General features: G+C 32.1%; 1 protein-coding gene across 1 annotated transcript in view; it reads left to right on the forward strand.

Moving 5' to 3' along the window:
* The window catches only part of Brwd3 (bromodomain and WD repeat domain containing 3), a 118,658-nt gene that overhangs the window by 51,445 nt on the left and 42,755 nt on the right, over nucleotides 1–24,458 (forward strand). Inside the window, exons 10-19 of the mRNA XM_005328827.4 lie at nucleotides 714–784; nucleotides 1,688–1,788; nucleotides 4,361–4,401; nucleotides 7,897–8,001; nucleotides 9,483–9,636; nucleotides 16,386–16,520; nucleotides 18,588–18,716; nucleotides 19,576–19,801; nucleotides 21,504–21,671; nucleotides 23,937–24,120. Coding sequence (XP_005328884.1) covers nucleotides 714–784; nucleotides 1,688–1,788; nucleotides 4,361–4,401; nucleotides 7,897–8,001; nucleotides 9,483–9,636; nucleotides 16,386–16,520; nucleotides 18,588–18,716; nucleotides 19,576–19,801; nucleotides 21,504–21,671; nucleotides 23,937–24,120 — 1,314 coding nt within the window. The remainder of the gene's footprint in view (nucleotides 1–713; nucleotides 785–1,687; nucleotides 1,789–4,360; nucleotides 4,402–7,896; nucleotides 8,002–9,482; nucleotides 9,637–16,385; nucleotides 16,521–18,587; nucleotides 18,717–19,575; nucleotides 19,802–21,503; nucleotides 21,672–23,936; nucleotides 24,121–24,458) is intronic.

The following is a 24,458-nucleotide window of genomic DNA, read 5'->3' on the forward strand; positions in this document are numbered from 1 at the left end:
ATTGATGGTTAGAGATTTTAAGAGTAAAATTTAATGAAGTCAATGTTGAAGCGACTATTTAATTCACATGTACAATTTTGGTAAGGAGCCTCATTTCTTGATAAGAAGATGTACTAATAACATGATAATATGTTAACAAGTATAAATAATGCTGATCATAAATTATATTTCTAAGATTTATTTATTTATTTAGGTACTTGAGACTGAACTCAGAGGCACTCTAACATTGAGCCACATCCCCAGCCCAATTTTGTGTTTTATTTATAGACAGGGTCTCACTGAGTTGTTTAGAGCTTCACTTTTGCTGAGGCTGGCTTTGAACTTGCGATCCTCCTTCCTCAGCCTCCTGAGCCACTGGAATTACAGATGTGAGCCACCACGCCTGGAAAGATTTATTTAATTTTAAACTTAATGATCGTACTTACTGGCCATTTCCCTTTAGTTTTCCTCTATAATATTGTCACTAAATAAATCAATATCCAGCAATGTGTTAAGCTTCTTGTCCATTTATCCAGGCACAGTGGCATGCATCTATAAGCAGAGGTGTAGTAGGAGGATCCTTTAAGTCCAGGAATCTGAGGTCAGCTGGGCAACATAGTAAGAACGTAATCTCAAACAAAAAACAAAATAAAACAGAAAACAACTCTACAAAGATTCTTGCCTATTAAATGAACAAGATAAACATTTTTTAAAAATCCTCCTGTTTCCTTCAGAGATCGCCCAGTGAAATTTACTGAGAGATCAAGACCTGGAGTTCAGATATCGTGTTCATCTTTCAGTTCTGGTATGTATAAAAATTTTAAGTCTTGAAATCTGAAAATATTAAATGATCTACTTGTAAAATGTGTTTTTAACTTTATGAAGAAAAATTTATGTACTTGATGTTAAAGGAAGCATTCCAACAATATAAACCATACACTAGTTGAATCTTTTTTGACTCTGATTAACATGTGATAATGTTTGAGTTATTATTTTTTTCATAATTTAATAATACATTTTATATAAGGTAGCAATAATTGGATAAAATGCAATCCTTGCTCCAAATATCCATTAACAAAATGTGTGGTGTCTTTCCACATTTAATATAAAAATTTTGCCCTGACTTTTACAGAAACCATCATCATTGTGACACAGTGCTTCTTATATTGCAAGGAATTCTATACTTGCTAACCTTTTATCCCTTATTTTTTGTTGTGGTAAAATATACATGACCTCAAATTTATTGCAACCATTTGTAAGTGTACAGTTGCCTTAGGTGTATTTACCTTGTTCTGCATCCATTACTGCCATTAATATCTAGAACTTTTTCATCGTATTGAAGGCAGTTCAGTTTTATACTCAACTAGTAAAATTTTTCTAAAGAGAATTATAACTAGATTATCTTAAATAATTTTGAATGTTATGCTTTTGCATAAAGTAGAAAGAACTTTAATATTTGTAGTCCATAATCCTGTATTTATAGTTGAATTTTGTTGGGTGAATGATATGGGCATTTCAAAAATTTCTCTTGTTTTTCTTTGATTTTATTTCTTTATCTCTAAAATATTAGTGTGCTCTTAATTATTCGAAGATAACCTTGTGTTTCTTGAAGCCCTTCTAAAAATAATGATGTAGCTTACAAGTAAGGAAGCAATCAGAGAATTTTAAAAGCTCCTTGGAATGTTTTTTTTTTTTTTAAATCTTCCAGGTGGAATGTTCATTACAACAGGTAGCACTGACCATGTGATTAGAATATACTATTTGGGTTCTGAGATCCCTGAGAAAATTGCTGAGTTAGAATCACATACGGTAAGAACAAAATATGAAACTTAAATATGTTTTGTTTTATATTTTAAAACCTCTGGAAAACTTTATTTTCTCTTTTCAGATCAGTCTCTTTTATAATGAAGATAAGTGTGAAATTCTGAATTTATTATAGTTGTAGTACTCAATATGGGCTCGATTTAACTGTATATCATAAGAAAAGAACTACAATATGTATATTTTGTATACACAAACAGTGCACTAATAGTTTGTGAAAATCCTGTTTTTTAACCTGTTTTTATTAGACATGCAAGGTGCTTATTACTTAAAATCTGTAGTTTTAATAATGACATATTAATCATGTCTTAGTGAAAGTCATCTTTTCTCTGTGCATGGTGGTGCATGCCTGTAATCCCAGGGGCTTGGGAGGGTGAAGAAGGAGGATCAAGAGTTCAAAGCCAGCTATATCAATTTAGTGAGGCCCAAGCAACTTAGTGATACCCTGTCACAAAACAACAACAACAACAACAACAACAAAAAACTGGGGATGTGTCCCAGTGGTTAAGTGCCCCTAGGTTCAATCCCTGGTTACCTCCCATTTTTTTTTTAATGAACTTAGTAGTATGATCATTTTTAGAATGTCATGAAAGACTTGTGGAATCTAATCCTCCTTAGCAACAATTGTCTTAAATATAGAAAATCAGGTATATTTTGTAGGTAAAAGCTGTTGGTGGCTGGTACTTGTCCTCTTAGTCTCCACCAACTCTCTAGTGGCTTTTTTAGAAAGTGTTGAACTATTGTTATTTAGTTATATCCACGTATACCTTTCTTACATTTCTTCGTTCTCTATTTTTCCCCTTACTACTTCAAACAATTGTTTACTGTGAAGTATGGGGATATTTCTGTTTCAGCTCACAATATATTTCATGTGCCTCACTTTAGAAACTGTTTACTAAGCAATTAAAAGCTTTCAGCTTTCCAAGTGTTAATGTTACTACTCTTGTTACTGTTGACATCTCATTTGGAATAGTATTAGTGTATATCAATAAACACATAAGTTCTCTAAAAGGTGATTTAAAAATATCTTGCAACTTGCAAAATCAATTGTTCCTGAAATTTGTGGTACGAGAGATTCCTGTTAGAAACCAAGGACAGTAGAATAAAATAGACATTATTATTGCTGTGGGTATATATGTGACTGCATGAGCAATGTAATTCTGCAACCTGTACACTCAGAAAAATGAGAAATTATGTCCCATCTGATTCAAATCTAATAAATAAATAAATAAATAAATAAATAAATAAATAAATAAAGGAAATTACGATTAAAAAAAAGAAACCTCCTCTCGGGAGCTTTTAGAAATAATTTCTTGCTTTTTGTCCTATCATAATTGAATATCTCCCTTATGAAGATATACTGAATCCAGCTGAACTCTTACCTTGTTTTCACTTATTCCTAGATACAAAATTCCTGAAATATTATTTAAATTTTGAAAGAAAAACGTAGGAAACACTGATGGTCTCTGAGACATCAATAGAAGAAATCTCTGCTAGAACATGATAAGAAGATATCTTTACCGTTATTACCAAAGTAGGGTATATATACAAGTGTGCTGAAGTATATTGAAAGCTAGGAGAGGAGAGAATAAATGAATGGGCAAGACTTGAGGGGTATAATAATGAGGAAATTTTGATTTAATAGTTTGATTTGCAGGAGCCCAGATAAGAAGAAAAATATGAAAAGTTAAATACACACTGTTGAAATCAGTGATGGATGTTAGCCATAAAATATTCTTTCAGAATATTTCAAACAAAGTATTGTACCTGCCAGTAAGAATTCAGAATCTATCAGATAAATACAACAGTGAAATCACAAAACAATATAAATCAGGAGTACTTCATTATATATGAAGACTATAATTTTTTTTAAATTAAAATACTTAAATAAAAAGATAGTTGACATTTTCTTTTAATTTAAAATTAGATTGTGAAAATATGTAATATTTGAAGATGCACTGTAGCTTTTTTATCAAGGACTAAAGTGAAGGAAATACCAAGTATTTGCTTATACTTTGCATTGTAAAATAATTAAATAAGCCACATGGGAATGAGAAAGTGATTAATTTTTATTCTGAAATTGAAAAGAATTAAGTGGGAAATTTCATCTAGCTATTATTCAGTCAGATTATTATTCTGTCTTTTACAGACCATAGGAAAGGAACACTCAGCACTATATATCTCTTTTTTTAAAAAAACATTTATTTAGTTGTAGATGAACATACAGTATCTTTATTTATTTTTTTTGTGGTTCTGAGGATTGAACCCAGTGCCTCACACATTCATGGCAACCACTTTACCATGGAGCTACAGTCCCAGCTATATCTCTTGATATATGGTTCATAAAGAAGTTTTCAAATTGCTGCCACCTTAATACATTGTTTTATGCTTCATTAATTAATTTTTTTTCTTTTTAGAAAAGTAGCTTATTTTTAAAGGAAATTATACCATTACAAACTACTCCATTATGCCTTTTTTCACATTTGAATATGAAGGGAGGTATACATTGTCTATTTTAAAAGTTTATTTTAACCAAAAATCTGTTCTTTTTTTATCTTAGGACAAAGTTGTTGCAGTTCAGTTCTGTAACAATGGAGACAGGTAATTATGTAGTATGTATTTGTGTAAAGAAATGTTTGACATGTTTTTCTACTAATCCCTGGGAACCATCTACCTCTGCTGTAGATGTATTATTTCCATCCCATAACATAGATTTAAAAAAACTTTGTATGTCCTTAATGGTGTTCAACACATCCCTTCCTGATTCTCAATCAAATAGTCACCATAGTCTATAAGTTCTTCTTTTCTGAGTGATTTCTTTTCTTATTTTGCTCTTTCCACTTCTTTTGGCAACAATCTTCCTATCTTAGTCAAGAATTGTGTTATTTCACCTGCCCATCTCTTCCTGTACAATATAGTTCTTTAGAAATCCTTAGTGTTTCCTTCTCTCTTGCCTGTGGAATAGAAATCAAATGTCGCCCAACATTCAGAGCTCCCTAAAACTTTTTTTAGATTTATCTTTGATTCCTGATCTACTATTCCCCATATGAATCCCTATATTAAGCCTAATTGACTTTATGCACTATTCCTGACATGTCCTATGTAAATTATTTTATCCGTTCCTTTGCTTACACTTTTCCATCATTCTTAACCCCAAATGTCATTCCCTGCATTCCTCTGACCTTTCCTTTTTTCTATCCTACATTTGTTCCTTCTCTATCCCCCTATTTTCCTATTTTCTCTTTTCTATCCCTTCTTTTGATTGATCTAAATCTTATCTCCTTTTTAAGGTTCATGTCCTACCTGAAAGCCTTTTCTGAGTGTTCCAGCCTTTTAATTTATCTTGACTTCCTCTGAACATCTATATCATTTGTTGCCTTTGTTTTTCATGATATATATATTCCTATGTCTGTAAACTCAGAAATTCTATACAGGTATCTGTGAACCCTCTATATTGTCTGGTCCCGTAAAAGTGATAAGTCTTTCCTGGTCTAAAATTTAACCTGGAATGGATTTAAAATTTTAATCTCTTATCATAAACGTATATCTATGTATGTCTGTTAGGACTTTATATGGCTGACCACAGTTTATTTTTAAATATTTTGAACAGTAGGTGATTACCATGGTGAATTTGTACAAGTTTGTTAAATCCAAGAGTAAATAATTATGATCCTCAAAGTGATGTCTACATTAGGAATGATAAAAGCTTTAAGTAAATTTTAAGGTTAACTTACTGAGTTACAGCCTTTAAGATATATACACCTAGTATTCTTCCATGCTAAAATAACCTGAAATTTTATTTTCTTGCTTTTGTTTTCAATGAAAACACATTATTTTGTCTTAATTATTTCTGTGGCACATATTAAAAGATGTCCAATTTAAACTAAGTATAACAGTATCCATAGAATAATATATGCTTATATATATGAGTATGAAGGGAGACTTCTGAATTGCTTTTTCAATGATAGCACAACTCTAGTATCTAAGTCTGCTGAGCTTTGTGCAAATGAGAAAACTGGGCCTGACTAGACAAGCTTATAGAGGATAAAATAACCCTAAATGCTTTAGACTTCATGATAAATTTCATTTATAGTGAAAACATTTTCTGAAAATAACTTCTTGTGCTTATTTGTAAATATGTCTTTAAAGAGCTTTATTTTGAGTAAGCAAAAAATAAAAATACCTAGTAAATACATAAAATTTTACATATGTGTAAATACATGTGGGGCATGCAGAATATGTAATGTATGTATACAATATATGAAAATAAAAATATTAGTATTTGATTTCTTTATGAGGTAGGAATATATGTGGTTTTACTTTCGTTCATGCTCAAAATTCTTACTAGTTAAAGGTAAATAATAAATAATTATTATAAAGGTATATTATTTATAAAGGTAAATAAAAAATAATTCATTTAAAATATTTCCAGTTTTACTAATAGTCAAAGAAATGAAAATTAAAATAACAATTATTTCCTCCAGAATAAACAGATAATGTAAAATCATAATATCCATCATGGCTATAGGTTTTTACAAAGAGTGCTTTCCTTGCCAGGTGTGGTGGTACACACCTGTAGTCCCATCAACTTGGGATGTTGAGGCAGGAGGATCACAATTTTGAGGTCAGCCTCAGCAACTTAGGGAGGCCCTAAGCAATTTAGTAAGACCTTGTTTCAAAATAAAATATGAAAGGGGCTGGGGATATGACCCAATGCTTAAGTACCTCTGGGTTTAATCTCTAGTAATCCCACCCCCTCAAAAAGTTACTTTCCTCAGGTTTTCATGAGAGTATGAATTGTTTCAATAAATAATTTAAAAAAAAACTATTAGTGAAATAGTGTGGTAGTATGTATCAAAAGCTTTAAAAATGTTCCTTTTCAACTTAGCACAGATATTTATAGGGTTGTACAAAGACATGTAGAGATGTTCTTTACAGTATTAATTGTCATGTTGAAGATGGGAAATGATATAATATGAATCATTAGAAGATTTATTAGATAAATTTTGATAATATTTATATAGTTAAGCACTTATTAAAAGTGATGATAGTTTTATACTTGTCAACATAGAAATAAATCTACAAAATTCAGTTAACCTAGGGAAAAACATGTAGTGAATTTTTGTTTCATGTAAGGGAAAATATATAAGTATATATTCATGTATTTAATAAAGTCTAAAAGAATAGATACTAAAGTGTTAACAGTAACAAAATTGTAGGTGAATAAATATATTATTTTAAAATAGCATTTTTATTTGAGGTATAATTCACATAATACAGAATTTAATGCTATTAGTATATTTATAGTGTTGTGTAACAATTAGTACAGTTAATTTTTTGAACATTTTCATTGTCCTTTAAAGAAAATCCATTCTGTTTAGCTATCAACCCCAAATCTCCATTCCTTTTTCAACATTTCTGAGCATGCATTAATCTACTTTTCATTTCTCTTTATTTGCCTATTCAGAATTAATTCTTGTTGCAATGTATATTATTATTTTCATTCTTTTGCATTACTGAGTAATATTCCATTGTATGAATATATGCCATATACTGTTTACCAATTTGAGCCTCTGATGGCCATTTGAGGTGCTTCTACTTTTGACTTATTATGAATAATGTGTCCATGAGTATGCATGTGCATGTTTTTTCTGTGGAATTATGTTTTTATTACTTTTTCAAAATATAACTGAGTAGGATTGCTGGGTCACATGGTAACTTTGTTTAGCATTTATAGAAACTGCCAGGGCTGGGGATGTGGTTCAAGTGGTAGCACGCTCGCCTGGCATGTGCAGGGTGCTGGGTTCGATCCTCAGTACCACATAAAAATAAAGATGTTGTGTCCACCGAAAACTAAAAAATAAATATTAAAAATTCTCTCTCTCTCTCTCTCTCTCTCTCTCTCTCTCTCTCTCTCTCTCTCTCTCTCTCTCTCTCTTAAAATAAAAAAAAAGAAACTACCAAACTGTTTTCCAAAGTGACTGTGCCACCATTTTATATTCCCCCTAGTAGTGTATGAAGGTGGATATTTTCTAATTAAAAAAATGATTCTAATTTTGGAGAAAAGTAACAAGACTTTTAACTTTTTCTTTCCAGTTTAAGATTTGTTAGTGGAAGTAGAGATGGAACAGCAAGAATATGGCAATATCAACAACAAGAATGGAAGAGTATAGTGCTAGATATGGCTACTAAAATGAGTGGGTAAGAACTGATACTAGATGCTTCAGTGGTTCTCATAAGGCCTATTGACATATTTAATAATGAATATAAAATAGCTTATGTAAATAGATACTTTCAATTTAATTGGTACATGTGATATTTGCATCTTTATTTTGTCTCTAAGCAAATTGTCTTTTGCTATTAATTAATAGATTAGAACAGTGCTGACTTATCCAAAATTCTGGTCTACTGTGACCCTAAGATCTCTGTGCTCTACTGATGTTCACAGAATCACTCTCTGCCTTATAGTTTTCTATAGGTCACTTTTTAAATATGTGTCTTTACTACCTTTAGTATGAGTGTTGTCCATGTTAAATAAATAACATCATGTTTATTTCATAATCTTAACTGTTGAATAGAAGAAACATAATTATCTCTTTGGGACAATAAAATTTCTTTAATATATGAGCATGATATTAATTATCTTCTTAATAACAATGTGGAATTGACTGTAATATAGCCAGCAATTGTTATTGTCTCATTCAGTTAAATCAAAAGTTATAAGTTGGATGCTGTAGTACACTCCTGTAATCCCAAAGTCTCAGGAGGCTAAGACAGGAGAATCTTAAGTTTGAGGCCAGCCTCTATAACTTAAAAAGGGGCCCTAAGCAACTTAGAGCATGTTTTAATATAATTTTATGTGATGCTGAGGATTGAACCCAGGTCCTCTCACATACTAAGCGAGCGCTCTACTGTTGAGTCACAACCCAGCTCTCAAAATAATTATTTTCTTAAAAAAGGGCTGAGGTTTTGCTTAGTGGTTAAGCACTCTTGGGTTAAATACTCGGTACCAAAAAACAAGTTAATGAATTACATAGTTTTTTTTTTTTTTAATAAGGCCTATTAGTTCATTGTTTTTAGGGGATGGGTTACTGGAGATTGAATAGAGGGCGCTTTACCACTGAACTACACCCCAGCTCTATTTATTTATTTATTTATTTATTTATTTATTTAATCAATCAATGAATCTAGGGACAATGTTCCACTAAGTTGCTGAGGCCCACCTGGAACTTGCAATCCTCCTGCCTCAGCCTCCCAAGTCATTTTATAGGCATGTGTCACTATGCCCAGCAAGACCTATTAGATTTTTTTAAATAATAATGAAAGAAATACAGTGGCCATTATACATTTTCATATTGTCCAGTAGCCAATGTAACCTTATGTTTTATTTTTCAATATAGTAATAGATTTATTTTCCATTTCACTTTTTTGAATTCTCAAAATTAAGTCCACATTGAGGTCCTTTTAAGATATTTTTTTCTCCCTGAAATAAGCTCATTTGTATTACCCTATTTGCAAGTATATTTATGTAATTTTTTATTTCATAATATTTAAATGATAGTCAAGGTTTTTTAAAATTTAACCACTTACATGTGCCTGGAGAAATTAGTATAATTTCTTATTTTGTATGCACCTTTGTTAACAGTTTATAAGGTATGAATACTGCAAATTGTTTTGTTTAGGAGTAATTTACCATCAGGAGAAGACAAAGTCACTAAACTAAAGGTGACTATGGTGGCCTGGGATCGTTATGATACCACAGTTATTACTGCAGTGAATAATTTCCTTTTGAAAGTGTGGAATTCTACTACAGGGCAGCTTCTTCATACTTTATCTGTGAGTATTTTATTTTAGATTCATTAAAATGGTCAGGGGCTGGGCGTGCATCTCAGGGTTAGAGAGTTTGTCTAGCATTTGCAAAGCCCTAGGCTTGATCCTTGGTACCACAATAAAGAAAGAAATAAATTAATCAATACAGAAATGAATGGAAGATTTATTCTTTAAGCCTGGCACAGTGGTGCATAGGTATAGTCCTAGTACTCCGCAGGCTGAGGCTAGAAGATCCCTTAAGTTTAGGGCCATCATGGGCAAAACATATTGAATACCTCATCTCAAAATAAAGTTTTAATGGTCAAAAGTATATTATTCTAGGAGATAAGAAATTTAAGTTATAGTTTTCTTAGGGCTAATTTTTCCAAGGGCTAATTGTCTGTGACTATTAGCCCTTGGAAAAATATTTATTCCAGAGTCCTTTTAATAGATCAGCAAAATAGTGCTGACACATGATACACCATTAAAAACAGGTTTGAGGTCTTTTCAAGATCCTTTCCAGATCTAATATTTATTATGTTATGGTATGCTTTGAAGGATATATGTGAATATGTTTTAGCATGGGTTAGATTTTTTCCATATTTTTATTGGTGTATTAGAGATATATAGATTAATGAGATTTGTTGTTACATATTCACACATGCATATAATATAACAATATAATTTGACCAATATCATTCCCTAGCACTGCCTCCCCACTCCTTGTCTATCACGTCTTAGTCCCTTTCCTCTACTGATCTCCCTTCGATTTTCATGAGATCTTCTCCCCACTTTATTTTCCTTTTTCTTCTCTAGCTTCCACATATGAGAGAACCCTTAACTTTCTGAGTTATACTTATTTTGCTTAACATGATGGCCTCTTGTTCCATCCTTTTTCCTGCAAATGTCATAATTTCATTTTTCTTTATGGCTCAATAAAACACATCTCACATTTTCTGTATTTATTAATCCATTGATGGATACCAAGGTTGGTTCTGTAGTTTGGCTATTGTGAATTATGCTGCGATAAACATGGCTATGCGTGTATTACTATAGTAAGAGACCTTTATTAATCAGGGTGAATACTGAGAAGTGGGATAGGTGGGTCATATGGTGTTTCCATGCCTAGGTTTTTAGAGGACCCTCCATACTGATTTCCATAGTGGTTGTACTAATTTAAAATCCCCAAAATAGTGTAAAAGTGTTCCTTTTTCTCCTCATTCTCTCCAACATTTATTATTATTTATGATCCTGATGACTACCATTCTGACCAGGGTAAGAAGAAATCTCAGTATAGTTTCGATATGCATTTCTATAATTGCTAATGATGTTGAACATTTTTTCATATATTTGTTGGCTGTTTGTATTTCTTTAGTTGAGAAGTGTTTGTTTAATTCAGTTGCCCATTTATTAATTGGGTTATTTGATTTTTTTGGTGTAAAGTTTTGTGTGTTCTTTATATATTCTAGATATTAATCCTCTGACAGATGAGTAACTGGCAAAGATTTTCTCCCATTCTGTGGGTTCTCTCTTCACATTCCTAATTGTTTCCTTTGCTGTGTAGAAACTTAAATTTAATGCTGTCCCATTTATTAACTCCATGGCTTTATTTCTTGAGCTATAAAGGGTCCTGCTGAGATTGTTGTTGCTTGTAACTAAAAGCTGGAATGTTGACCTTGTGTTTTTTCCTAAGAGTTGCATATATTCTTGTCTAATTCTTAGGTCTTTGATATATTTTGACTTGATTTTTGTTCATAATGAGTGATAAGTGATCAGTTTCTTCTATATATGGATAACACCAGCTTTCCCAGAGCCATTTGTAAAAAGGCTGTCTTTTCTCCAATGTATTTTATTGTAACCTCTGTCAGGGACTAGATATCTGTAGATGTGTGGGTTTGTCTCTGTGTCTTATATTCTTTTCCATTGGTCTATAATCAGTTTTTATGCCTGTACCACCCACTTTTTGTCACTATAGCTCTGTAGTATAATTTGAAGTCAGATATTGTGATACCCTCAACATTGATTATTTTGGCTTTAATACGCTTTGGCTATTCTGAGTCTTTTATTTTTCCAAATGAATTTTAGGACTGTTTTTTTCTAATTCTGTGAAGAATGTCATTGGTATTTTGATGGGGATTTCATTGAATATTTATATTGCTTTTGGTGTTATGGCCATTTTAACAATATTAATTCTGCCTGTCCCTGAACATGGGAGGTGTTTCCATCTTCTGAGATCTTCTTCAATTTCTTCTTCAGTGTTCTATAGTTTTCATTGTGGAGGTATTTATCTATCTTGGTTAGATTTATTCTAGGTACTTTGTTTTTGAAGCTATTGTGAATGAAATTGTTTTCCTGATTTCTTTCTCAACAGATTCATTGTTGGTATAAAGGAAAGCTGTTGATTTTTGTGTGTTGATTTGGTAACCTGCTACTTTGCCAAATTTGTTAATTAGCACTAACAGTCTTTGGGTGGAATTTTTGGAATCTAATATGTATAAGATCATGTCACTCAAAGCCAAGTGTGGTGGCACACACCTATAATCCCAGAGCCTCGGGTGAGTCATGAGGATCAGGAGTTCAAAGCCAGGCTTAGCAACTTAGCAAGGCCCTAAGCAACTCAATGAGACCCTATCAGTAAATAAAATACTAAATTACCTGTGCATGTGTTTCAGTGGTTAAGCACCCCTTGTTTCAACTCCTGGTATGAAAAAAAATTCGTAATGTCTTCAAACAATGATAATTTGACTTTGTGCTTTCCTATTTTTCCCCCTGTATTTCTTTCTCTTCCTAATTCCTTTGTCTAGAATTTCTAGCACTATGTTAAAGAGGAGTGGTGAGAGTGACATCCTTGTCTTATTCCAGGTTTTAAAGTTCATGCTTTCAGGTTTTTTTCCATTTATTATGAGGTTGGCTTTGGGATTTTCATATTTTGTCTTTATGATGCTGAGGTAGGTTCTTTCTATAAGTGTTAGAATATTTTATTGTAAATATTTTATGGATATCCTATTCTACATTCAGTGATTAGCTTATGCAAGAAGTAAGGGAAATAGAAGTAGGATAAAAAGGTCCTTTTTGTTTTTCTTTATAAAAGCTATTTTTTATAGTAAGAGTCTGCAGTGTTTGGTGTGAAACATTGATACATTTAATAGCAGAAATCTGATGGGTGGTGCTGATGTTTGTCAGTTTGTCATGGTATGGATTGACTTCATATTATATTTAATTTATAAGCCACATTTCCTGTCTCATTTATAAATTCATATCATTTAAAGGGGAGAAAACTAAATGCTATATGGTTTGGACAGCAGTAAGTGATGGAATTTAGACTAGAAACTCAATTCAGTTTTCTTTGTAGTATGTCATGATATCATCCTTATTCGACTCTTATGTAAGATAATCTTAGCATAAAGCCTCTGATGTTTCTCAAATTTTGATATAGGGAGGATTTCTTGTTTATCTGTCTCATACCTCCGAAGTCCCCTTTCTAAAGCAAAGTCCTAACAGTATATTAGTGAAGTTTTAGATTCCGACTCCTAAGGCAGTGCTTACCTATTTTGGTTTTCCCTATTCCCTGATATAAGTTTCTGTTAATGTGTCTAAAAAGACCTGTACTGTTTCCTTGACTCTTTATTAGGAAATGTGTGTCTATGTCAATATAGTCTAACAGAAACTTAACATAAGCCACATATATCATTAATTTTTCTAGCAACCATCATAAAAAATAAAAAGGAAAGTAATAATATATTTTATTTAACCTAATGCATTTAAAATATTATCATTAATTTATAATTAATATATAAATTATTAATGAAATATTTTATATTCTTATTTCATGCTAAATCTTTGAAATCTAGCATGTATGTTATACTTACAAATCATCTCCATTTATTCTATCCACATTTCATATGCTTAATAATCACATGTGATAGCAGCTACAGTATCAGACAGTACAAGTCTGATCTCTAAAATCACAATTTTAAGGCCATGTTATAGCCATTGGTTTCATAGATCAGTGTGAAATTCTTCCTTAAATACCTTAATTTGGATTCTGTTTAAAGAACCTCTTCCCATGGGCTGACTTATGCTTCATCTCTTTTTACTGAATTTTACTGCATAAATTGTATAATTGACTATTTTTAATACTTTTAACAACTCTGCCAGGCACTGGATTAGGTATTAGAGATTAGAACTAGACATTAGGAAGGAATAAATGGTAAAATTCAAAGTCCTGTCCTGCAACAGTTTACAGCCTATTAAGAGAGAAAAACTTTTAATTAAATAACTGCTAAGAATGAAAAATGAAAGATATACCATTATAAGTTTCTAATAGCATGACCACATATGATCTGAGAGATTCTGAGAAAGTTGCTAAGGAAATGAAGTCTTAAGGATTGAAACATAAGTAGGGATTTCCTAGGTCACAGCTTAAGTGTCATTTCTTGTTTGGCTTTCCCTCATCATATAATCTAAGATAGTCTCCTAGTCTTTTTCTTATCATTCCTTGTTTATCTTCATTATTGTTTATCAAAAATCAATATTTTCCTCTTAAAGTTTATTTGTGGTCATAGTAACATATTTGGTTAATTACATATATAAGGAAATTGGGAAGTCCTTCCAGGAATTCAAACAGCTTGTGTGAAGATCCTAAGGTGGAAAGGAAACCAATTTGGATAAGGCACAGGGAGCAGAATGTCTCGCCAGATAAGACTGGAGAATTGGATAGAGGTCAGACCATGCAAGATCTTGTAGATCTATTCTAAGACTAGTAGGAAACCATTCAAGGGTTTAAAACAACAACAACAAAATAGAATGTGAGTTTTGCTTTTTAAGAAATGCATTTTAATTCTGGCTACAGTAGAGAGAATAGATTGGAATGGGGTAAGAATGACAGCAGATAGACTAGAAATCTAGGGTAGCAACCAGGATGAGTCATGACAATCTAGATTTTTGTGTTGGTGGTGGAAATAGAAATGTTTTAATAAATGTAGATATGTCAAATGATAAATCTGAAGACAGTATTATTTTTTTTAAACTGGGGTTTGAAAACAGGTGTGCATTACCACTAAACTGTAATGTCCAGCACTTTTTATTCATTTTTATTTTGCTAAATAATCTTGATGAATTGCTTAGGGCCTTACTAAATTGCTGAGGCTGGCCTTGAACTTGTGATCTTCCTGCCTCACCTTGCCCTGGTTGCTGTGGTTACAGGCAAGAAATTATTGATTTTTTTTTGTATTTTTTAGTTATAGTTGACAAAATACCTTTATTTTATTTATTTTATTTTTATGTGGTGCTGCGGATCGAACCCCAGGGCCTCACATGTGCTAGGCGGGTGCACTATCACTGAGCCACAACCCCAGCCTTGATATTATTGATTTTGATTAGATTTTATTCACCACAATCCTTTGACTGAATCCTTTGGTGGGATGTGCCTACCAAAGAAAATCCTACTTATGACTTTTCCCCAGTGTACATACCCTGCCATAGTTATGTCATCATCATGTGAATTTATCGAAGTAATTTTATGATTTACTGAAAAGGAAATTTAGAAAATATTTACTGTATCAAATAGACTATTGAACAAAGGATTTTATTGTAGAAAGGATTTTTCAATAGTGATTGGAAGAGTTTTGGCATAACGGTGTTTGTGGTAAGGGAATTTTACCTATGCATATTAACACTGCATTTGATCCAGGCTGCAGTGATTTTTAATAAGGTGTAATTTTTCTATAATTATAACATAGTAGAATTATTTTTAATTTGATAATTTGGGGATAAAATGTACTTATGAGGCTCACAGTATATGATCATTTCCAGAAGCTTCTGATGTATTATGTGTTGGCATATCACCATGTGAAATGCAGCTTTGGGATGTTCTCTATGCTTTAAGTCTGGGGGTGGGGTCTATTGTTCATTTTATGTGCTCTTACCAGGAGTTAAGTCTAATGAAATGACAATGATCTAATTCAACCGTTGGCAAACTTTTCCTTTATGAGGCCAGATTATAAATATTTTAGACTTTGTACATTCCATCTCTGTTGCATATTGTTTGCTGTTTTATTTATTGCTTTGGGGTTTTATATAACCTTTTAAAACCATAAACATTTTTAACTTATAGGCTGTTTGTATAAACATGTCTAGAATCCATTACTTTGCTCTGGATCTAAGGTCTCTATATACTGCTATACTTTGATTAGTTTACAGAGAAGCATGTAATACTTAGCATTGGTTTTCAAATTCAGTTTTCTTAGCAGAAAATCTATTTTTCAGATAATGTCTTAAATGGAATCCCAGGTTAAAAGTAGATACAGAACAAAGTCACTAAGCTTTGTCCTTTGAATGTATCATGGGGCCTCCCAAAATGCAGTTTGAATATCAGTCATAGAAAATACCGGATGAAGAACAATGAAGGTTTGTCTGTTATCATTGTGGCAGAATTAGATGTTAATGAAAGATTTTGTTTGCCACTTTTTTTATCATGTTTAAATAGTACATTTGCAGATATCCAAATTTCCCTTCAAAGACCAGTTTAATGAGTTTGAAATACTTTCCTGTGTCTTCTGTGTGTGTTGCATTCTTTATAAAATCAGCAGTTATACATTTAAGGAAGTCAAATTGAACTGTATTATTCATGTAGTAGCCACATAGTAAATGGTATGTATTAAATTGTAATGCATGAATTCATCTGAACCTGATTGATAGTATTCCCAAGATGTTTTGATCAGATAAATCTGATACTTGGTGTTGCTTTTAAATTTTAATATTGATTTTTATCACAGGGTCATGATGATGAAGTATTTGTTTTAGAAGCACATCCATTTGATCCAAGGATCATTCTTTCAGCGGGTCATGATGGAAACATATTTATTTGGGACCTTGACCGGGGGACCAAAATTCGGAATTACTTTAACATGGTAAGAGAAATATGTGTTTAGTTTATATTAAAATAACTGTTTTTATGGGATAACTTGATGAGTATACTTAGTTCAAAGGAACCTCCTGTTATCTCTGTTAAAATTGCTAAAATAATTCAGAAAATAATTCAAAAGCCTTATAATAAGGCCATTGGAGAATTAAGCCTAAGTGATTCGTTTATCTTGGTATTAGCATTTTCCAAATTCTGGTTCCCACCTCTAAACTCCTTAATCTCAAATTAACTTTTCAGTTAATTCTTAACCAAGATCACAAAAATGTTATTTAATCTATAATCCTAATTTATGAATTATAAAAGTAACAGTAATAATTTGAATTTGTCTCTGGTAACTCTTATGGCTTAGTAGTTGAAAAATAGATATGCAAATAGGGATGCTCTTAAGATTTATTTTATATAAATCATAGAAAAAACTACCATATTTTCCATATTTAATGTCCTTTTCTTTTTTAACTTTTTAAGTTGTATATGGACACAATATATTTTATTTATTTTTATGTGGTGCTTAGGATCAAACCCAAGGCTTCACACATACTAGGCAAACACTTTACCACTGAGCCACAACCCTTGCCCCTAGTGTCCTTTTCTTAATAACAGTTCTGACATTTCTTTCCCTTTTTTTTTTTGATTCTACTTAGTTGTATATGACAGTAGAATGCATTTGGACACAGCATACATAAATGGAGTATAACTTCTCATTCTTCTTGTATATGATGTAGAATCACACCAGTTGTGTATCATATATACACATAGGGTAGTAATGTTCAATTTATTTTATTATCCTTTATAGCCCCATACCCTCTCCCCTCCAGTCACTCCCCTCTATTCCTTCCTAGCCACCCCCCCCCTCTTATTTTAATTAGCCTCCACATATCAGAGAAAACATTCAGCCTTTGGTTTTTTGGGATTGACTTAGTTCACTTAGTATGATATTGTTCATCTCCATCCATTTATCAGAAAATGCCATAATTTCATTCTTCTTTAAAGCTCAGTAATATTCCATTGTGTATATGTACCACTTTTTTTATCCATTCATCTGTTGAAGGGCACTTGGGTTGTTTCCATAGCTTACCTATTGAAGGGCATTTAGGTTGCTTCTGCAGTTTAGCTATTGTGAGTTGAACTGCTATGAACATTGAGGCGGCTGCATTACTGTAGTATGCTGATTTTAAGTCCCTTGGGTATAAACCAAGAAGTAATTTAACTGGGTCAAATGGTTGTTCTATTCCAAGTTTCTGAGGAATCTCCCTACTGCTTTCCAGAGTGGTTGCACCAGTTTGCATCCCACCAGCAATATATGAGTGTACATTTTGCCCTACATTCTCACCAACATTTATTGTTGCTTGTATTCTTAATAATTGCCATTCTGACTGGAACAAGATGAAATATTAGAGTAATTTTGATTTGCATTTCTCTAATTGCTAGAGATGTTGAACATTTTCATATATTTGTTGATCAATTGTATTTCTTCTATGAAGTGTCTTTTCAGTTCCTTAGCATATTTACTGATTTTTTCCCCCTTTGTTCATACTTTCCATAGTTAGTGTACTTTTCTTATGAACAGTTCTGACAACATTTTTAGACTATTTGTTGGCCTTTGAGCCCACTTGAAAGACATTATAAAGATCTAGAGCACTTACCCTGTCTTGTGTTATTAAAATTAATTTGTGTGATTTAATTTTAGGATGGTTAATTTAAGGCTTAATTGCATTTCTCTTAAGATATGAAGATAGTATCTGAACTTTTCTGTAATAGCAAACCTGTGACAATTTGGTTACATTTAAATATTTTTAAAATCTCCTTGGTCACCCAATAGTATTTCACAGGGTGTGCCATTACTAATGATGATTGATTCCATTCACTGCAATTTTACTGTCCCTACTTTCTTTCGGAGCATTATTTCTTTAGGTTTCTGGCTACAGAAGCCAGAGAGTACATTGGGATATTAATGCTTCACAGCATCCAATGTATTAGCAAAGAGATGTTATCTCCTACTTATTATTTTAGAACAAGTCATAAGATTACTTAAAATGACTCCTCTGAATTCCAGATTGAAGGCCAAGGACATGGTGCAGTGTTTGATTGTAAATTTTCACCAGATGGAAACCATTTTGCGTGTACAGATTCTCATGGGCATTTGTTGCTTTTTGGTTTTGGTTGCAGTAAATACTATGAAAAGGTCAGTACTTTTTTGGGTAGACTATAATTTGGGATTATATCATTCAGAAGTTTTGTTTGACTCCTAAATAGATACAAAGTAAGAATATTGTATCTCTTGGTAAATGTTTTGTCATTGCTGAACATCAGGCTTGACAGTGTGTGTGAGTCACTATTGAAGTGCAGGGTGATGTAGATGTAGACATTCATTAGGAAAAACTTTGGTTTAGAATATATTTTGTGTTACTGTTCAGGTATAATAAGAATAACTGAAACAGACTGCTATATCATCTGCTTATCATGAATGGAAATAAATAGTTGGTGACTGAAAGTTTACTTTCCTGATTGTTATTTTACCTATTATTGATCTTGTGAAAATACTTAGGAAGCTAGCTTAATGGTTCTTTATATTTTATTAGCTGTGAATTTGGAATAGATTATGGAATCTTAGAGCTGAAAGAGAACTCAGAAACACTGATGTCAGCTCAATATTTGTATCAGCTTTCAGTGTCAATAATGTGATATATATTTACTTGTCTTACCATATGTGTTATACTTCTGGTCTATATTCATTTGAATAAAAATAGAGTTTTATATGATTTTTATGACTTAAAATAACTCTTTACATGGTTGTTGCTTTAGTTTTCTTATCATAATTAGAGAAATATGATATAGGGCAAAAAAGTAATGCATATCTAGAATTTGTAGAGAAGAGAATTACCATATAGGTAATGTGCTTCAGATGGAACATTTGGCAACACAGGACTACAAGAGAATACAAAAGTTGTCTGACTCAGAAATATGTATGCTCTAGAAATGAAAATAAGTGCCAAATCTATATGTTCCCTATGTATATTAAATACTAAAATTTCTGTCATAAGATTCCAGATCAGATGTTCTTCCACACGGATTATCGACCTCTTATCCGTGATGCCAATAACTATGTGTTAGATGAACAAACACAACAAGCTCCTCACTTAATGCCTCCCCCATTCTTGGTGGATGTTGATGGAAATCCTCATCCCACAAAATTTCAACGGCTAGTGCCGGGACGGGAAAATTGTAAAGATGAACAACTTATACCACAACTGGGATATGTGGCCAATGGTACGTTATCATGATAATTAAATTGGAAATATTTTGCAAATGTCATACTTGATTCTGTTCTCTCTGTGGCATTTGTCCCTCACTAAATACTGAAATAAGTTATGGTATGTTTTGCCTTCTACTTCTGTTCATTTTCATTTGTTTTACCTTTTACCCTACCAGAGTACTTTTATATAGAAACAAAAGTGTATACTCAAGCACTGAATGTGTTGATCTAGTTCCATAGAAACCCTACATATGATCATCTTCTATGTAATATTGCTTCTAGTAATGATTAAATGGACTAATTTTAATGTATATAATTGGTGAAATTTCTCTGTTCATTGTATTAGTGTTTTAGTTTAAAAGGCCCTAGTTAATTGGACCTAAGAAGAGGAAACTTCAAAAACCACATACTAGGGCTGGGGCTCTAGCTTAGTGGCAGAGTGCTTACCTAGCATGTGTAAGGCCCTGGGTTTGATCATTAGAACTACATGAAAATAAACAAATAAAATAAAGACATTCAGTCTTTATTTTAAAAATAAAAAACTTTAAAAATTACAAAGTAGATATTTACCCATCCTCATACTTAAGATGCAAAAAGTTACTGGACATTGGGGAATGGGTTGTGATTGTTTAAATAAGACTAATCTTGGAAGATATTGGGGAATCAGCAATAAGTTTGATGGACTGTGGGAAGATAATAGAATAAAATATTAGAATAAGCTATTCTGTGCCAAATAATCTTTGCCTCTTCAGATTGGCATATTTCCATTCTGTATATTGCCCTTCCCACATAGAATGTCTTCATATCTCAGTTTGGTACTGGTAGGTTTTCTTTAGGTATGGAGTAGTAGTGAGTTTATTAAATTGCAACTGGAATTCAATTTCTTGGCTAGGGGATTAAGGCTTGAATTGATCTTTATAGAGTAAAGTTCCATACATCCTTTTATGCCTGTCTCATAAAGGTTTGTAAAGCAGTGAACTGGTATGACAACTATGCCAATAGTTACTCTGAAGATGTCATAATTATTAACTGAGGAGAAAAACTGAATATTAAATGTTGTATAAAACTGAAAACGTCTGAATAAAAAATAATTTATTACTCTTTATTCCTTATAAGACCTGATCTCTTGATTACTCTATCAGATACCTCTTGATATGACTATAAGAAAAGATAAAAAATAGTGATATCTAAGACAGAAAAACATTTAAAATTTTCATTTAAGGTAAACAATGAGTTTCAATATTTCATAATAAAAATTGTTTGTTCATAAGAACAATGGGATGTTAGCAAATGATATATTCATTTGGAAAACTATAATTATGTCTTTCAGAAAGCAGTTTTCACCAAAAAAGATATAAATATTTTAGGTCACTGAACCTATTTAAACCTTACTTAAATCTTTAATTTCTAATTTTTACCTTAGAATATTCTTTGGATGAAATTTATTTTAAAATCAATTGTTTTAACTTTTATATTCTTTGAGATGCTCTTCATAATTATGTCTTAAGTTAGGAACATTGACTAAATCAAAGAGAAGCTGACACATAAAAATTAAAAGATTTATAAAATAATTTGTTTGATGTATACTCTATTTTCATTTTAAGCCAATTTTCAGTTATTGCTCTGAAAATTTAGAAGTTTAGTTTGTTTTTACTGGTTTTAGGGTATACTAAAATGTAATCAATTTTGTGGCTTTTTATGTTTGGTCTCATTAAGGTGATGGCGAAGTGGTGGAACAGGTAATTGGACAGCAAACCAATGATCAGGATGAGAGCATTCTTGATGGTATAATCAGGGAACTACAGAGAGAACAAGATCTGAGACTAATTAATGAAGGAGATGTTCCACATTTTCCACTTAATAGATCATACTCTGTTAATGGTGGTAAGTGTTTGTATATTTCTGAAAAGTGTAATGAATATACTTTATTCTACTTAAACAAAGAATTATATTTGAGAAAAGATTTTATTTATAAATGAAAACATTTATTAATTTACAGTTGTGATGTCAGATACTCCATGGGGTTTTAATCTCATTATTATTTGTGACAAAAATGACTTTGTATCTCCTAAAAACACAGATGTCATATTTTTATATGCTGTTTTCTTCTAATTGAATTTATTTGCAATCTTTACTTTTTTACAGAAGTGAAATCTTGCAATAAGTCCAATTCTTTTGTAGGGGAACCACAAAAAACTTAAGCTTAAAACCACCTTAAGTTTACAAAACACTACCCCCCTAAAGTGATCCTTCTTTGCTGAGAGAAGAACAGCATACCATGTCTCCCCGCTTGAATTTACAAAAGTATGCTGGAAAACAAGAAGCCCTCTGAATTGACTTTCACAATACATTTATCTTAATATCAGTAAAAGTTTTGTTATAAGTAATCACTGTATTTTAAAAATGGATATTCTAACTTATATTTTTTCACTTGAAATGAAAAGTGACTGTGCATTTCAGTTATATATAAATCTTAGCTTTATGAATTACTTTATGAGAATTTGGCACATATCTTTATATTTTCATAATTGAGGTAATTTATTTGGATAGAATGGCATTTGGGTTTGCCCATAATTGAATAAAGATATTTAAATTCAAGGTGATTCATAGGATATTTTACTTAATTATTTCTTCAATCTCCATAAAATTAAGTTAAAATTGGTTCTTCATTTTGGGCCATTTGGAGCACTTAATGACAAGGTAAGAAGCTTTATGGAACCTTGAACTTCTAAATAGTAGTCTGATATCTCTAAGTCCTTTGTTTTTAAAACATAAAACTTTCTTAGGGCTTTCCCTGATTTAGACATCCATTTATTAAATCAACCTTCAGCTCTAAATTCTATACTAGGTTTCTGTGGATAGATTTGAAAATTTAATAGAGTCCCATTTGTCAAAGGGACCCTATTGGCTATTATTTACAGTGTTTATTTGTTTTGACTTTTTGTTTTAATGATAGCAGTTGAATATTTCAGTTTTTACTTGTGTTTTAGTTGCAAGTATTAGAAAAATAGCAATAACCTATCTAGAGTACCCTAAAGAAAATTAAAAGTTCTGTTACTTTTTTTCTGATACTGGTTATTGAATCCTGGGGCATTTTACCACTAAACAACATCCTCAGCCCTTTTTATTTATTTATTTTTAGATAGGATCTCACTAAGTTGTCCAGAATAGCCTCAAACTTGTGATCTTCCTGCCTCATCCCCCAAAGTAGCTGGAATTACAGTCACATTTCATTGTGTCTAGCTGCTCATCAGTCTTTGAAAATGAAAATTTAATGTTAAAAACTTTGGGTTATACTTTTATTTTATTTTATTTTTTTGGTACCAGGAATTAAACACAGGAGCACTTAATCACTGAGCCACATCCCCAGCCCTTTTTTTGTGTTCTATTTAGAGACAGGGTCTCACCAAGTTGCTTAGGGCCTCCATATGTTGCTGATACTGGCTTTGAATGCGATCCTCGTGTCTCCACCTCTGAGTCACTGGGATTACAGGCATGCACCACCACACCTGGGTTGGTTTATATTCTTTTTTAAAAAAAAATTTAATATTTATTTATTTTTAGTTTTCGGCGGGTACATCTTTGTTTGTATGTGGTGCTGAGGATCGAACCTGGGCCGCACGCATGCCAGGCGAGCGTGCTACCTCTTGAGCCACATCCCAGCCCATTGTTTTTTTCAGAGTAGAAATTAGAAGTTTATTAAAGGACAGCAGAAAAGACTTCTCCCGGAGAAAGAAGGGGACCCAAGAGGTGGAATCCCAGTTTATATTCTTTATTATACTATTTCTGAAAGCTTTATTGAAACTTTACTCTGAAATATTTTAATGGACTAAATGAAGGATTTAGAATAACAAGATGCTTCCTGAAACAGTACTAGTAAACATTTGCAAATCTCCCAAATCATATTTGAATCCATTTTTGTATTTAGTGAGAATTGAGTAAATGGTAAGAACTATAGAAGATTTAAAAATTTATTGAGCTCCTTTATTGATGACATTAACAGGAAAAGATGGTACAGAATGTAGAAGAAAGAGGTAGGAATACTTCAGATAGTCCTATCTTTGAATCTCCTATTTTGTGTAAGAACCCTCATCTAAAAGATTGGTGCTATTGCTCAGAAAATTGTATTTTTCTTCATTTGTGTTTCAGCTCTACGAAGTCCAAATATGGACATATCCTCTTCCCCAAATATAGGACTTCGACGTAGTGGTCAAATTGAAGGTGTTCGACAGATGCATAACAATGCTCCTCGGAGCCAGATGGCCACAGAACGAGATCTCATGGCATGGAGCAGAAGAGTGGTGGTCAATGAACTAAATAATGGGGTTAGTAGGTGAGTCACTAAGGTAACATTTCTAATAAAATATAGAGCTCTATAGTAATGGGGTTGTAGCTCAGTGGTAGAGTGCTTGCCTAACAAGTATGAGGCACTAGGTTTGATCCTCAGCACCACTTTAAAAAACAAACAAATAAATAAATAAAACAAAGGTATTGTGTCCATCTACAACTAAAAACAAATAAAAGAAACATTCACCTTTAAAAGAAAGAAAATTTAGAGCTCAAGTTTTTAATAATATTTATTTAGTTGTAGATGAACACACAGTATCTTTATGTATTTTTATGTGGTGCTGAGGATTGAAACTAGTGCCTCACACATGTGAGGCAAGTACT

Source organism: Ictidomys tridecemlineatus, chromosome X (assembly GCF_052094955.1).
Source record: "Ictidomys tridecemlineatus isolate mIctTri1 chromosome X, mIctTri1.hap1, whole genome shotgun sequence".
Lineage (NCBI taxonomy): Eukaryota > Metazoa > Chordata > Mammalia > Rodentia > Sciuridae > Ictidomys > Ictidomys tridecemlineatus.